General features: G+C 36.8%; 2 protein-coding genes across 5 annotated transcripts in view; one reads left to right on the top strand and one right to left on the bottom strand.

Moving 5' to 3' along the window:
• The window catches only part of LOC106086656 (uncharacterized), a 193,498-nt gene that overhangs the window by 136,025 nt on the left and 39,275 nt on the right, over window positions 1-18,198 (top strand). The window lies entirely within an intron of this gene.
• LOC106086657 (apolipoprotein D) lies at window positions 10,819-11,699 on the bottom strand. Its single transcript, XM_013251408.2, has 4 exons — window positions 11,646-11,699; window positions 11,337-11,582; window positions 11,102-11,283; window positions 10,819-11,017 (listed from the first exon to the last, which is right to left on the bottom strand). The coding sequence occupies exons 1-4, from the start codon at window positions 11,657-11,659 to the stop codon at window positions 10,881-10,883; spliced, it is 579 nt and encodes a 192-aa protein (XP_013106862.2). The 5' UTR covers window positions 11,660-11,699; the 3' UTR covers window positions 10,819-10,880.

The raw sequence follows: 18,198 nt of genomic DNA, 5'->3' as shown, positions 1-18,198 counted from the left end.
TTAAAGTTTTGTTGAAAACAAAAATTTCCAACAATAACAGTGAAAAAACCTTAACATGTTTTGTGAGCTGCTTTTTTTTAAGTTTGTGTGCGTGCTTTAAGAAAAATGTAACAATTACCTGATGTTGGTCATGCATACATAAAACTATAGGCTCGCGAATATGCTGTCAATACACTTATATCGACAATGTATTAGAGAGACTTGGGGACTTGAAAGTTATTTGGCATAGGCTGATATAATATTTTCTAACTTATTAATGTATGTGGTTTATGTTAAGTTGTCATCGTTCCAATTTTGTCACAAAATAATGAGATGTGACCAATTTTTTTTTTGGTTTAATGCCCTAAAAATCTTTTTGACTTATACGCATATGGATGGATGTCAATTGAGTCATAAAATTCAAGGGCAAGAGAGATGTGTGAGAAATATGGTTTTAAATATAGTCAACTAGCTGACCCGGCCCCGCTCCGATGCGCCTTCTTTTACTTTATATGAAACAAAAGTTTCCTTGGAATATTTATTTTCGAAGATCTTTTAGTAAAATATCATGCTTACTTGACTAAGAGATTAACAATAGAAGTGCCTTTATCTAAATCCCATATGATCTTTATTGGTCTACGAATTTAAGTTTGGATGTAAGGTGTACTCCATTCTTAAAATACTTAATTTCAGCCCGATATTCTCATGATGTCTGATTTAGTGGTGTTTTCGGGGGAGAGGTGGTCCCCCAGATACTTAGCCCTGAAAAAATATCAGCATCGTGATCTTCTCTCAAATATCATTTATTTAAACCCCATATTGCCATTGGCTTAAGAGGAGTTTACAGGATGAGGCTTCCCCCAAACACATGGCCCCAAAATAGGTTATCAAATTCATTTTCTAATCTCAAATACCTTTTATTTGAGCCTCATATTGCAATAGTCAGAAAATACTTACTATTTGGGTGTTGTTGTGGGGGTGGCGTGGCCCCATAGACACTTTTCCCGAATATTGATATCAAATTCGTTCTTTACTCCCAAAGACCTTTCATTTGAGCCCCATATTGCTAAGGTCGTAAACGTGTCCCCTTTGGGGGATGTTTTTGGGAAGTGGCGGCCCCCCGAACACTTGCTCCCACATTTGGAAATCAGATTCGTATTCTACATTCAAATACCTTTTATTTAAGCCCCATATTCCCATGGTCAGTAAATAAGTTCTGTTTGGGGGGTGTTTTGAGGTAGGTGTGGATACAGCAACGTGGTCCCACATTTGGGTATCAGATTCGTATTCTACTCGCAAATACCTTTCATTTGAGTCCCATATTGCCATGGTCGGCAAATATGTCCGATTTAGGGGTGTTTTGGGGCTTGGGGTGGTCCCCCTAGTACTTGGTCCGACAATTGGATATCAGATACGTTTTCTTATCCTAAATACCTTTCATTTGAGTCCCATGTTGTCATGATTGGTCAAAATATATGTTTGGTAGGTTTTAGGGTGGGGCAGCCCCCCTATGTACCCCATCCGAAATTTGAATACCAAATTTTTATTTTTAGGGTGCTATATGAGAGCACACAAAATTTCGCTTAAATCGCACAACCCATCTCCGAGATCTGGCGTTTCTGAAAATTAGGGTAAGGGGGAATATGACTGGCAATCATTTTATTCTCAATAGCTCAACTAATTTAAAGAAGCATTTTATGTTTTGGTCGTTGAGAGTCGTAAGCGTCAACAACAATGGCTGGTATAAGGTGTCAGCGTGCCATTCGCTTCATGTCTATTGTGTGCACTCATTTTTAACGTGGCTTGCTGCTGTTCTCTGATCACTTTTAATTAATGAGGGACACTTTTAGCGCGTTTACAAGGGAGAACTATTCTAGTATTGTTGCTGACAATCCCTCTAGTCAGAATCGTCTCTTAAAAGTCGGCATAAGGCATTACAAAAAGATATCTATAGAAGAGAAAGTATTTAGCTGATTGACAATTACAGCTAGTAATTGGCTTTTGCACATGTTGAAGGTCACTATTGATAGTTGGCGTTCCTTACAAATAAAAAAAAATTTTTAACTCTAGTTCATCAAAGTTGACAAGTAAATTATTTAAGAAATATGAACATTTCCAATGCATGTTATATCAAATTTATCAAAAAAATTTTTTTTTTTAAATTTTTCCTTTATTGTTTTAGGGTATATTAAATTTTGTTGATCGAAACAAACCAAAAGCTAAAAAAATTTGTTACTTCAGTAATGTTTTCCAACATTAGTTGCAAGATCCATGATTGGTGATTGTCAATGGTTCCAAAGGAATAGCATAATGCTCAAGGACACTAATAGCCTTTTCAGTGTATCTAGGATGAGGATTAGGCTCACGAGTTAGGATCCAGACAATGGCTTAAAGTTTTAAGAAAAAATAACAAGAATCATAACTTCAAACCAATAATTGTTATCTCAGGCACATACTTGAATGTAAATTCCCTCCAATAGGACTGCAGGAATAAACAACAGCATAATTATCATAGTCTGTGCCCAAGACCCAATAATTGCTGGATACTGTATAAACAGGTGATACGGGGAATTTAACAAGTAGCTTTCCAGGTGAGACTAAAGTGGCAAATCCTTCAATATCCTTATAAGCATTGGTTCTAGACAAAAAAGAATTGTACAATATTTCAATGTTGTATTCATTAGAAAGAAAAAAATACAATGTATAATACTTACATTGTGTTAATCAAGCTGTTCTTCACATTAACAGTGCCATCATCATTTAAAGAATATTTGGCGGTAATACATTTTCCACCGGTCTCAAAGAAAACTGGATATTTGCTATACTCAAACCAGATACCCAAGTATCTCTCCACATCAAAACTTTCCACAGATCTTACATTGCCAGGACAGGCGCCATTTGCAATGAGCTGACCGTTAGTAATTGCCAATAAGGCAGATAAAACCATAAGGCTGGTACTTCTTAACATTTTCCAAAAACCATTATTAATGATGAAATACAAAATTTAAATAGGCTTCTCCTACTTACTGGTAGCTTAACATGTTTGTTATATTATTTCTTCTTTTTACTATGATGTTCCTTGGAATTATGATAAAGTGTTCAATAGTATTCATGCTATATATACAACTTTTAAATATATTCCAACCTTATATTTATTTGAGTATGGTGACAGAAGATATTGTGAATAATCGCTTGAAGCAACAATTAAATTTGGGCAAATTGTTGCTCTCTTAATTAGGGGTATATTGCTTATTATTGATTGCTATTTATAGCATCTTGAAATGTGAATTGGTTTTAAAAAACTAGTAGTACAGTGAAACAAAATAAAACAATTTTTTTTTTTAAAAATTAAATTTTTAAAAATAATTATAATTATCCTATAGTGAAACAAAAATATTTTTTTTGTTTCATATTGTATAATACAACAAAAAAAAAATAATAATTTAAAAAATTTTTTAAGTAAAATTTTTATTGAAGAACAAGGTGATACTTCTCTCATATCAATGAGTGTCCACAATTTTTAGACTTCGATCCTTGTATATTCTGTTGTGAACAAGCTTCTTAATTTGCTGAAGTGGCTTCTGGAACAGTGGGACATTTGTTAATAGGGCTCTACTTATCTAGTCATTAAATCTATGACATACTTAATCTATTTTACCATGTCCATCCGCCCGTTCGTTCAATACTTTACAATAAGCCATATCTGTTTATACAATATTTGGGTAAGGTTCTTGAAGTCTCAATATCTTCTGATTGGTCTGAAATTCGTTGAGTGTGTACATTTCAAACAGAATTGATGATAGTGACCCGTTATACCTCCCACCATAGGATTAGGGTGTACTAAATTTGTTATTCTGTTTCGTTGAAAGGCCAAATCCATATGACAATATAAGCAAAATTGCATATTTTTGCCCACGAACAATCCTCTAAGGAACAGAGGGAATCTTCCCACACGCCAATGAGTGCAATCCGATTAAAAGTTTAAGCTCAATGATAAGGGGCTTCCGTTTTATAGTCGAGTCCGAACGGCCAGCCGCAGTGTGACACCTCTTTGAAGAGAAGATTTTACATGGCATGGTACTCCACAAATGTTGTCAGCATTAGGAATGGAAAACCACCGTTAAAAATTGTTTTCTGATGGTATCGCCAGGATTTGAACCCAGGCTTTCAGCGTCATAGGCGGACATGCTAACCTCTGCGCTACGGCAATGATAATCTAAGATAATTGTAAAATCTAGCTTGAATCCCGCATAAAGTGTTAGTAGCGAGTTGAAGCAGCGGCGCTGATACCCCAAAACAAATTACACTTGACGATATTGGATGTTGTCCGAATGAACCAAAATAGCTGTAATCCGACTAAGAAATAATAAGGCTGCAGGAACCGATGGTTTGCAAACTCAACTATTTAAGACCGCAGACTATACTTTCATAAAAAATATCCAAAAGTTTTTTTTTGTAGAGCCTGGGTAGAAAAACGGCATTGAATAGGAAAAAAAGCCAATGGAAGATATCGCGTTATCGAGGGTATTGTTTGCGCGATTGAGATCTTATATCAACCAGTTGAATGAAACCAATGAGATCGGCCAATCAAGCATCGTCTAAAAAAATGCCTTCCATTTTTGACAACGAGACAGCTTTCGCAATGAATGGCTCGGAAAGATTTTTCCCCATTTTTGCAAATATTAGAGGTAAGGTCTGAAGGTCGTACTAGTATTGCAGGGACATCAGTCTCTGATGTTATTATACCCTCCACCATAAGATGGGGGGTATACTAATTTCGTCATTCTGTTTGTAACTACTCGAAATATTCGTCTGAGACCCCATAAAGTATATATATTCTTGATCGTCGTGACATTTTAAGTCGATCTAGCCATGTCCGTCCGTCTGTCCGTCCGTCCGTCCGTCTGTCTGTCGAAAGCACGCTAACTAAGGAGTAAAGCTAGCCGCTTGAAATTTTGCACAAATACTTCTTATTAGTGTAGGTCGGTTGGTATTGTAAATGGGCCATATCGGTCCATGTTTTGATATAGCTGCCATATAAACCGATCTCGGGTCTTGACTTCTTGAGCCTCTAGAGTGCGCAATTCTTATCCGATTGGAATGAAATTTTGCACGACGTGTTTTGTTATTATATCCAATAACTGTGCCAAGTATGGTTCAAATCGGCCCATAACCTGAAATAGCTGCCATATAAACCGATCTTGGGTCTTGACTTCTTGAGCCTCTAGAGGGCACAATTCTTATCCGATTTGAATGAATTTTTGCACGAAGTATTTCGTTATGATATCCAAAAACTGTGCAAAGTATGGTTGAAATCGGTCCATAACCTGATATAGCTGTCATATAAACAGATCTGGGGATTTGACTTCTTGAGCTTTTAGAGGGCGCAATTCCTATCCGATTTGGCTGAAATTTTGCATGAGGTTTTTTTTTTTACTTTCAACTACTGTGTCAAATAAGGTTCAAATCGGTTCATAACCTGATATAGCTGCCATATAAACCGATCTGGGATCTTGACTTCTTGACCCCTAAAGGTCGCAATTATTATCCGATTTGCCTGAAATTTTGTACGACGGATCCTCTCATGACCATCAACAAACGTGTTTATTATGGTCTGAATCGGTCTATAGCCCGATACAGATCCCATATAAATCGTTCACTCTATTTTACTTCGTGAGCCCCAATGGGCCCAATTCTTATACGAATTGGCTGAAATTTTACACAGGTCTCCAACATATAATTTAATTGTGGTCCGAACCGGACCATATCTTGATATCGTTTTAATAGCAGAGCAAATCTTTTCTTATATCCTTTTTTGCCTAAGAAGAGATGCCGGGAAAAGAACTCGACAAATGCGATCCATGGTGGAGGGTATATAAGATTCGGCCCGGCCGAACTTAGCACGCTTTTACTTGTTTTAAATATCTTTGTCCTCTACACTCCTGCAATACTAGTACGACCTTCAAACCTTACTTCAAATATAAGTAAAAATGGGAAAGAATCTTTCAGAACCAGTCATTGCCAAATAAGGTTTGAGAAAAGGAGGCAACATTTTCCTGTCAACTTTTCAATATCTAATTTTTTTGAGTGGCAGCCCTTATTGATTATTGTGTCTAAACGGCATTTGTGAAGGTGAAAAGTGTTCAGTATATTCTGCCACTACATCATGAAGAAACTCGCAATTAAGCAACGACTGAAAATATTATCAAAATTCGTGATTTGTGATTGAAGTCCGTTGTTTTATTGATGAGTGTTCAGTAATGAGGCCCATTTCTGGTTAAATATATAAGATACTGACACATCTTAGGTGAAGAACACCCACATGATGTTCAAGTATTACCGCCGCATCCCGACAAGAACTATGTAGCAAGCCAAACACGTTTGAAGCCTTAGAGTATAACATAGCACGTGTTATTCGTGGAATACAGGCGAAACCACTGCTTTAGAGTTTATTTAAAAAGAAAGTGTAATAATGTGTTTGTGTTTGAAAATCACAAAAGGCTATTGTTGGCGAACTCAAGCACCTCCAAATGAACAAAATGTTTGGAGCATAAATCGTTATAATGATACTGGTGACGTTGCCACACAATATTTGTTATGATTGTTTGAAGTCACGTTCAAAATTTCAGCCAAATCGGATAGTAATTGCGCCTTCGAGAAGCACAAAAATCAAATCGGGCAATCGGTATATATGGGAGTTACATCAAGTAATAGACGGATTTGGATCATACTTAGCGTGCATCGAATACAAATTGCGCCTTTAAGAAGCTCAGGAAGCCAAATCAAAAGATCGGGTCATATCGGGGCTACATTAGGCAATGGACCGATTTGAAACATTCTTGGCAGAGTTCTTGGAGGACATAGTGGAATATTACGTACAAAAAATTACGCCTTCTTGAGATTAAAAAAATATAATCTAAAGATCGATTTATATGGCAACTATATAAGGTAATGAACCAATTTGGACCATATTTGGCATATTTGTTGGAAGACAAAACATCACGTGTAAATTTCAACCAAATCGTATAGTTATTGTGCCCTCTGAAAGCTCAAGAAATCAAATCAGGAGATCAAAACATGGATCGATTTGGCCCATTTACAATCCCATCTTACCTACACTAATATGAAGTATATTATCTTCTTATATATAAAAATCTATTTGTGTTTGTTTGTGTGTTCCTTATAGACTCAGAAACGGCTGAATCGATTTTCTTGAAGTTTTCACTGATGGTGCATAATGATCCCGTGGTGAAAACAGGGTACTACATTTTTTGATATCTGAAGGGGGAGCGGACCTTCCCCCTTACCCAAATTTTCAAAAATGCCAGATCTCAGAGATGGGTGGTGCGATTTAAGCGAAATTTTGTGTGCTCTCATATAGTAACCTACAAACAAAATTTTTTTTATCCAAATTTCGGATGGGATACCTAGGGTGGGCGCCCCACCCCAAAACCTACCATATATATATACACCAATCACAACAATATGGGAATCACATGAAAGGTATTTAAAATTAGAAAACGTATCTGATATCCAATTGTCGGACCAAGTGTTTGGGGGACCACCCCAACCCACAAAACAACCCTAAATCGGACATATATATCTACCATGGCAAAATGGGACTCAATTGAAAGGTATTTGCGAGTAAAATACGAATCTGATATTCAAATTTGGGACAGTTTTCTCGGGGTCCACCCCTTCCCCAAAACACCCCCAAACAGGACTCATAGGGCAATATGGCAATATGGGGCTTAAATAAAAGGTTTTTGAATCTCATATCCAGATGTGGGACCAAGTGTTTGAGGGCCCGCCCATCCCCGAGAACATCCCCCAAAAAGAAGACAAATTTACGACCATAGCAATATGGGGCTCAAATGAAAGGTTTTTGGAAGTTAAGCACGAATCTGATATCAATGTTAGGGAAAAGTGTCTATTTGGGGCCATTTTAGAGAACAAGAGAGGGCAAGCCTTTGTACGAGCATAGTTCAAAATACATCGTGAAGCGCAAGTCGTTTTTTTTCACCAATTTAGAGCAATAGCCAAGGAAAAGGTGGTCACATCGAGGAAAAGTGAATGGAATCTGAAATTTAGATTACTTCCACACATTTTTTTGTCATTTGAATCAATGAAAAATATTTTACACAAAAAAATTTGGGTGTCTGAATTGGCAACACTTCATGGGGCATTCCTGTATTGGCAATCTGCAATCAGTCTCACTTAGGCATTTAAGTCCATTGTCTAGTTTTCGGTAACAAAACGGGACACATGGGGCTACGGGGTCATTTATGCAAAATAGGTGCGGCATATGATAGCATTTGTAGGGCATGTGGGTAAGACGATGAGACGTTGCAACATTTCCTATGTCTTTAGGCGGCTTTGCAGAAATTCTGAATTAGATTTTCTTTATCGAGATTACATTTTTACATGTAGAGCGCACAACAAGCGACATGAGGCCGATTAATGTCCACACCTTCTTTTCAACCTAACCTAACCCCAAACCATTGTGACACCATAGGAACAGGGAAAAGAAGATGCCTTCTAGTTTTTACTGTTTAAATAGCCAAATCGCATTAAAAAGCCTTACATTCGCGAATGTTCACAAGTACACAAATTCAGACAAGTGCTCAAAGAAATAAAAACTTGCAGTAATCGTTGCTTACATGTGGAGTGAGATTTCTGTTATAGCACACGGCAGACTTCTTCAAGTTTAGATTGGACCAAATAATCGTGGTGTATTCACAGCCCCCAATTCTAGGCTATCTGTCATCCGTTGCTCTTGGCACGAACCTTGGAAAATTTACTTACATGTCGCTAAAGGTAAACCCTCACATTTTAAACCCTCTAAAATATGTGGGGTAGTTTCTGATCTTGCAAGCTTGTCTGCTCTACAACTTTACCACTCCTTGGAATATCTCTGTCGCCCGACACCCAAAGCAGGTGCATTTTAAACTATTTAGCAAACTTGTTGAGAGATAGGCGGTAGTCATTGGTGGCTTTTGAATTCAAAAATACATTCTTCAGGGATTTAATGGTTAACTGGCAGCGTTAAAACATGTAAACACCAACAAACGTTAGTTTGTGGAGTAGAGTGGGGCGTTTACTATGGAAGGAAAAAATCTAAATCGGCCCTTCGGGTTTCTGGTTCTTGGGATTGTACTGAACAAAAGAGTCCACTAGACCATACGTCTATGTTGAAAATTGAGCCTGCAGATTTTGGGTGCAGTTTTCTCTTAGAATTTTGTCACGTTTTTATACCCTCCACCATAAGAGAGGGGGGTGTACTAATTTCGTCATTCTGTTTGTAACTACTCGAAATATTCGTCTGAGACCCCATAAACTATATATATTCTTGATCGTCGCGACATTTTATGTCGATCTAGCCATGTCCGTCCGTCTGTCCATCCGTCCGTCCGTCTGTCTGTCGAAAGCACGCTAACTTCCGAAGGAATAAAGCTAGCCGCTTGAAATTTTGCACAAATACTTCTTATTAGTGTAGGTCGGTTGGTATTGTAAATGGGCCATGTTTTGATATAGCTGCCGTATAAACCGATCTTGGGTCTTGACTTCTTGAGCCTCTAGAGTGCGCAATTCTTATCCGATTGGAATAAAATTATGCACGACGTGTTTTGCTATGATATCCAACTACCGGTCCATAACCTGATATAGCTGCCATATAAACCGATCTTGGGTCTTGACTTCTTGAGCCTCTAGAGTGTGCAATTCTTATCTGATTGGAATGGAATTTCGCACGACGTGTTTTGTTATGATACCCAACAACTGTGCCAAGTATGGTTTAAATCGGTTCATAACCTGATATAGCTGCCATATAAACCGATCTTGGGTCTTGACTTCTTGAGCCACTAGAGGGCACAATTCTTATCCGATTTGAATGAATTTTTGCACCAAGTATTTCGTCATGATATCCAACAACTGTGCCAAGTATGGTTGAAATCGGTACATAACCTGATATAGCTGTCATATAAACAGATCTGGGGATTTGACTTCTTGAGCTTCTAGAGGGCGCAATTCCTATCCGATTTGGCTGAAATTTTGCATGAAGTATTTTATTTTTACTTTCAACAACTGTGTCAAATAAGGTTCAAATCGGTTCATAGCCTGATATAGCTGCCATAGTAGCCGATCTGGGATCTTGACTTCTTGACCTCTAGAGGTCGCAATTATTATCCGATATGCCTGAAATTTTGTAGGACGGATCCTCTCATGACCATCAACAAACGTGTTTATTATGTTCTGAATCGGTCTATAGCCTGATACAGATCCCATAACTCGACAAATGCAATGGTGGAGGGTATATAAGATTCGGCCCGGCCGAACTTAGCACGCTTTTACTTGTTTTGAATATTTTGGCCTATAACAGCCATGCCGTTAAGATTTTCGATCCAATACTAAAACAAAAATTGTAGCCAAGACAATAGTTAAGAACTCTCTAGTACATTGCAAAAGCATTGGAATGCTCCTTTAGGCAGTTTTGGACTTGTGAAAGTGAACATTTTTTGTTGTTCATAGATATCTTAGTCATTGGGGCTGACCATTTCGCTACGCAGAATCGTCTTCCTACTGCAGCTTCCTTAAACTTTAGATAAGAATTCAGTTGACTGTTAGAGACTTTCACAAAGTCGTTCATTTCTGGATATGACCAACGTAATTGCTGATCATTAGATTTATGAAGAAATCTAAAAGAAACCCCTTAAACCTCATTTTTAGAATGGAAGCGAATGATTTCTCTAAGAAATATGAAATTTTATCATGAATATTGTAAATTTTGTTATTATTATTATTACCTATTTTTTTAGTTAATATTTTTTTTATATTCATTATTCGGTTGATTATTTATTTAATCAAAACAAATCTTGCTCCTTTAGTATTCAAAATTTCTAATACTAAACATTATCGCAAGAAGCTTGATCTGTGGTCGTTATTGGTAACAAAGAAATCTCATACTGATAAAGCACACTGATAGCTCTTTCAATGTAGCTAGAGCGGGGAATACGCTCACGAGTTAAAATCCAGACAATGGCTAAAAGTTATAAGAATAAACACTTAATTAATAACTTTACACCAACTAAAAAAAAAAAAAAAAAACCTCAAACCAGACACATACTTGAATGGGAATTCTCTCCCATGGGATTGCAAGAATAGACTACAGCATAATTGTCATAGTCGGTCTTCAAGACCCAATAATTGCTAGACACTGTATGGGCAGGTGATACAGGGAATTGAACAAGTAGCTTTCCAGGTGAGACTAAATTGGCAAAACCTTCAATGTCCTCAGAGGTATTCGTTCTAAATGAAAAGAATGTTATTTTATTTTATTTACCGGAAGTTCGAATACCTACTTTGTGTTGATTAGTCTGTTCTTTACTTGAACAGTGCCATCGGCATTTAAAGTATATTTGGCGGTAATACATTTGCCATTGGCCTCAAACTTAACTGGATATTTGCTATACTCATACCAGGTTCCCAAATATTTTTCCACATCAAAACTTTCCATGGATTTTACATTATCGGGGCAGGCACCATCCGAAACGACCTGACCCTGAGCTACTGCCAATAAGGCAGATAAAACCATAAGTATAGTTGTTCTAAAATGTTCTCCACGAACATTATTAATAGGATGAGCACAATAAATTATTTTCTCTACTTACTTGTAGCGGAACATGTTTGCTAGTTGTTGTTCTTCTTTTCACTCTGAAGTTCTTTGGAACATTCATAAAGTTTTCGAAAGTTTTCATGGTATATATACGATTTTTTTAATATTTACCAATCTAATATTTATTTAGCATGGTTGACAGAAGTTAATGTGGACTAATAGCTTCAAACAACAATTAGATTTGAACAATTTGTTGTTCTTCCAATTAAGGGGTGTGCTATTATTGACTAATTTTGCAGGCATTATGAGAAAAACGGAAATTTTTTAGAACACTAATTACACTATGCAACAGCTGAAAACAAAAAACAAGTAAAAGTGTGCTATGTTCGGCCGAGCCGAATCTTATATACCCTCCACCATGGATCGCAGGGAACAAGTTCTATGAATGGCCTTTTCAAAGATATATAAGCTATATCAAATTATTGACCGTACTTGTTATGTCATGTCAGAAGTCGCAGAAAAATACCACCTCCAAAATTTCAGGCAAATCTCAGAGGCTCAATAGATAAAATCGGGAGATCGGTTTATATGGCAGCTATATCAGGTTATGAACTGGAAAAGGACTTACTTGGCACAGTTGTTGGAAGTCATACCAAAATTACATGTGCAAGATGTCAGCCAAAATGGATAACAATTGCGCCCTCTATAGGCTCAATAGATCAAATCGGGAGATCGGTTTATATGGCAGCTATATCAGGTTATGGACTGATTAAGACTTACTTGGCACAGTTGTTGGATTTTAGCCAAATTGGATAACAATTGCGCCCTCTAGAGGCTCAATAAATCAAATCGGGAGATCGGTTTATATGGCAGCTATATCAGGTTATGGACTTAGAAATCAAATTGGGATTTCGATTTATATAGCAGCTATATCAGGTTATGAACTGATTAAGACTTACTTGCCACAGTTGTTGGAAGTCATACCAAAACCACATATGCAAGATTTCAGCCAAATTGGATAACAATTGCGCCCTCTAGAGGCTCAATAAATCAAATCGGGAAATCGGTTTATATGGCAGCTATATCAGGTTATGAACTGATTAAGACTTACTTGGCACAGTTGTTGAAAGTCATACCAAAACCACATGTGCAAGATTTCGGCCAAAATGGATAACAATTGCGCCCTCTAGAGGCTCAATAAATCAAATCGGGAGATCGGTTTATATGGCAGCTATATCAGGTTATGGACTTAGAAATCTTATTGGGAGTTCGGTTTATATAGCAGCTATATCAGGTTATGAACTGGAAAAGGACTTACTTGGCACAGTTGTTGGAAGTCATACCAAAACCACATGTGCAAGATTTCAGACACATTGAATAACAATTGCGCCCTCTAGAGGCTCAATAGATCAAATCGGGAGATCGATTTATATGGCAGCTATATCAGGTTATGGACTGAATTAGACCACGCTTGGCACAGTTGCTGGAAGTCATACCAAAACGACACGTGCGAAAATTTCAGCCAAATCGGAAAAGAATTACGCGCTCTAGAAGCTAAAGAAGTCTTATAGAGAGGTCGGTTTATATGGCAGCTATATTAGGTTATGGACTTAGAAATCCAATTGGGAGTTCGGTTTATATAACAGCCATATCAGGTTATGAACTGGAAAAGGACTTACTTGGCACAGTTGTTGGCAGTCATATTAAAACCACATGTGCAAAATTTCAGAAACATTGGATAACAATTGCACCCTCTAGAAGCTCAATAGATCAACTCGGGAGATCGGTTTATATGGCAGCTATATCAGGTTATGGACAGAATTAGACCACGCTTGTCGCAGTTGCTGGAAGTCATATCAAAATGATACGTGCGAAAATTTCTGCCAAATCGGAAAAGAATTACGCGCTCTAGAAGCTAAAGAAGTCTAATAGAGAGGTCGGTTTATATGGCAGCTATATTAGGTTATGAACCGATTTGACCCATACTAGGCACAATTGTTGGAAGTCATACGAAAACACCACGTGCAATACTTTAGCCAAATCGAATGGAATTGCGTCCTCTAGAAGCTCAAGAAGTGAAATCGGGAGATCGACTTATATGGCAGCTATATCAAAACATGTACCGAACATAAGCCCATTTACAATCCCAACCGACCTACACTAATAGGAAGTATTTGTGCCAAATTTCAAGCAGCTAGCTTACTCCTTCAAAAGTTAGCATGCTTTCGGCAGAGGGACGGACATAGCTAGACCGACTTAAAATGTCATGAGAATATATTTACTTTATCGGGTCTAAGACGCATATTTCGAGGTGTTACACACGGAATGACGAATTTAGTATACCCCCATCCTATGGTGGAGGGTATAAAAATAAGTAGTTCTATTTATAAATAATTATTCTATTTATAAATAACTCAAAGTTCGTAGTTGTTTTTTGTGTAATTCTAATTTTTGCTTTCCAGAACGTTCAATCATAAATATGTTGCGTTCTTCCTCTTTCAGTATTGTAATTCCGATTGAATGATGGCACCACATGTTTTCTATTTTACACTTTTAGCAACAATATCCATTAGATAACCAGTAAGGAAAGACAAAAGTCGGGCGGAGCCAACTATATAATTCCCTGCACCTACCCTACAATTATAAATTCGGGCTATAGATATATGTATATGAGATGTATATGTATATGAGAACTATAACCTACTTTTTTCGAATAGATCGTTTGAAAGTTGTTTTTTTGACGGCCACATAAGTGAAAATCCGACGATAAATATATATTGGAGCTATAGCCAAATCTGGACCGATATTGAAGAAATCTTACAGATATGTACAGATCAGCAAAAAAACAATCCATGCCAAATTTTGGGCAGATCGGTTGAAAATTGTAGATATTACTGCCATTTAAGTGCAAATCGGACGATACATATATATGGGAGCTATATCTTAATATGAACCGATGTTGATGATATCTTGCAGATAAGTTCATATCAGTTACAAAACAATCCGTGCCAAATTTTAAGCAGATCGGTTGAAAATTATAGTTAGCCATTTCAGTGCAAATCGGGCGATATAAATATATGGGAGCTATCTTTTAAATCTGAACCGATTTTGATGAAATCTTGCAGATAGGTGGAGATCAGTAATAAAACAATCCATGCCAAGTTTTGTGCAGATTGGTTGAAAATTATAGTTACTATAGCCATTTCAGTGCAAATCGGGCGATACATATATATGGGAGCTATATCTAAATCTGAACCGATATTGATGAAATCTTGCAGTTATGTTCAGATCAGTAACAAAACAATACATGTCGAATTTTGTACAGATCGGTGGAAAATTGTAGTTACTACGGCCATTAAAATACAAATCGGACGATATATATATGGAAGCTATATCTAAATCTGAACCGATTTTTACCAACCACCCCTACTTATCGCAATTTTCAAAAACGCCCTATCTCGAAGATGCTTGCACCAATTTAAGCAAAATTTGGTATGCCGCCTAATGGTACCCCAAAAACACGAAATTGGTATAACAATTTGGGGTCAAATAACTTGGGGGGACGACCCATCCAAAAATCCACCTGAACGGACATATTTACCGATTGGGACAATATGGGTATCAAGTGAAAGGTATTTAAGAGTAGAGTACAAACTTTGGGGTCAAATAACTTGGGGGGACGCCCCATCCCAAAATCCACCTGAACGGACATATTTAGCAATTGGGACAATAAGGGCATCAAATGAAAGGTATTTAAGAGTAGAGTATGAACTTGGTATAAACATTTCACCATAAGTGTTCGGGGTAGGTCCCCCACTCCCAAAAACCCCCCCACAGAACACTTTCACCATTTTCGGGCAATATGGGTAACAAATGAGAGGCATTTAAAAGTACAGTACAAATCTGGCATAAAAATGTATTCCTTAGTGTTCGCGCGAATGTTTACAAACTTATTATTATTTTTATGTTATATTATGGGGCCCCCCAAAATAGAATCCTAACTGCGTCCCTGATTACAGCTATATTCAAACCTGGTACGAACTATTCCGTAGTTTTGTAAGATGGGTGCTGGTAAAAGATAGGAAAAAAACTTTCAGCAGAAATTGGCAACCTTTCATTATACTCTGCACCACAACTGTGGTACAGGGTATTATAAGTTAGTGCATTTATTTGTAACACCCAGAAGGAAAAGTGATAAACCGTCCGTCTGTCTGTCAGTCTGTCCATGTTAATTTGTGTACAAAGTACAGGTGGCAATTTTTGTCCGATCGTCTTTAAATGTGGTACCGAAATGTTTTTTTCGGCCTAGAGACAAAGCCTATTGAAATCCAAAAAAATCGGTTCAGATTTGGATATAGCTCCCACATATATGTTCGACCGATTTTGAGAAATATTGCAATAAAGTGCTCATTTGTTAACCGATTCTCTCGAAATTTTGCAGCAAGGATTTTCTTATGACTTTTAGTATAACTGGTGAATTTCATAGAAATCGGTCCAGATTTAGATATAGCTGCCATATATGTATATCGCCCGATTTTCACTTCTATAGCGACTACAAGCGCACTTATTAACCAATCTTGCCAAAATTTTGTATAACGTTTCATCGACGTTTGCACAATATCTAAGAAGTTTGCTCGAAATCGGTTCAGATTTAGATATAGCTTCCTTATATATGTTCGTCCGATTTTGAGAAATATGGCAATAAAGTGCTTATTTGTTAATCGATTATCTCGAAATTTGGCAGGAAAGATTTTCTTATGACTCTTAGTATTATTGGAGAATTTCATAGAAATCGGTTCAGATTTACATATGGCTACCATATATGTATATGGTATTATTGACCAATGTTGCGAAAATTTTTTACAACGCTTTCCTTTACGATTACCACAATATCTAAGAAGTTAGCCCGAAATCGGTTCAGATATTGATAGAGTTCCCATATATATGTTCGTCCGATTTTTGAGAAATATGGCAATAAAGTGCTCATTTTTCAACCGTAGTTATATTTGCTCAAAATTTGATCCGAATTGTTTAATAACCCGTATGAAAACATCCGCCGAGGACCATCAAAATTGGTTCAGAATTGGATATATTGGGTTGCCCAAAAAGTAATTGCGGATTTTTCATATAGTCGGCGTTGACAAATTTTTTCATAGCTTGTGACTCTGTAATTGCATTCTTTCTTCTGTCAGTTATCAGCTGTTACTTTTAGCGTGCTTTAGAAAAAAAGTGTAAAAAAAGTATATTTGATTAAAGTTCATTCTAAGTTTTATAAAAAAATGCATTTACTTTCTTTTAAAAAATCCGCAATTACTTTTTGGGCAACCCAATAGCTCCCACATTGTACTTATAGGGTAGGTGTAGGGTATTATACAGTCGGCACCTCCCGACTTTTGCCTTTCCTTGCTGGTTTTATTTACTTTTTTTTCCATGCATTGTGTTGGCGAATAGAAAAATGGGAATAGGAGGGGTGAAAGAGGGAGTACTATTCACTCTCCAAATATTTTTCGCTCTCACGCCCTCTCTTAGTGGCAAACGAACGACTTTCAGTAAAAATTGGTGCAAATTTTTCAGTACGCGAATAAATGTTTGGTTGTTTACTGCGTAATATTGCCATATCTTCCTTACAAGTGTACAAGAATACCAAATTCCTCCCCTCGATAAATTAATGTAAGGGATAGTTATTACGAACACTTTTTACGCAAAATTAGCCCTAACAATTTTACGGTGTACTTAATGATGTCGGAAATGGTGTTAAAAAGTTGAGAAGAATTGCACAGACCGAAACGAGTGGAAAAATTTACTTCGATTGGTCATGAATTCATAGTTTCTAGTAATGGGATCATAGATTCTAGTAATGGAATCATAGTTTCTAGTAATGGAATCATAGATTCTAGTAATGGAATCATAGTTTCTAGTAATGGAATCATAGATTCTGGCAATGGAATGATAAATTCTGTCTTAGTCACAAATCGGGCTTAAGGTCACAAATCGGGATAAGGTCACAAATCAATTCAAACCACACTTAGCATGAGTGTTAAAAGTTACAACTGCACATTACATGGAACTTTTCGACAAAGGATTGGTTAATGATTGTGCTCACAATGGGCTCAAGGTCCTGGTAACTTGATTCTAAAAAATGTGTTACTCCTACGTTTACTGTAGTAAAGTGTTATCATCTATTTCACAACAAATGGCGACATTTTAATTATTTGTTATCTTAGGTTCCAGATGTGTTACGAAGATTACAACTACAAGATAAGAATTCAATGTATGTAATATACAAAGAGTAAACAATGTACAATATATAATAATTAGCACTTCTTCTAAGAAAGCAAATATGAAATTAGAAAATATTGAAATATATTTTCAAGTATACAAATATATATAACTTAAAAAAAAATTATACAAAAAAGTAAAAAACCAATTCATGAAACTATGACTTAAGAACAGAGCAAAGTCTTAAGTTTCATAGAGCAAGGATTAAGAAATCTTATATTTTCCGTATATATAAAAATGAATTTCTGTTTGTTTGTAGATTTGTTTGTGCCTATAGACTCAAAAACGGCTGAACGGGGCAACCCTCCCCCTTAGCCCAAAAGTACCAC

This window comes from Stomoxys calcitrans, chromosome 5, assembly GCF_963082655.1.
Source record: "Stomoxys calcitrans chromosome 5, idStoCalc2.1, whole genome shotgun sequence".
Lineage (NCBI taxonomy): Eukaryota > Metazoa > Arthropoda > Insecta > Diptera > Muscidae > Stomoxys > Stomoxys calcitrans.
This window is presented reverse-complemented; position numbering and strand designations above follow the sequence as displayed.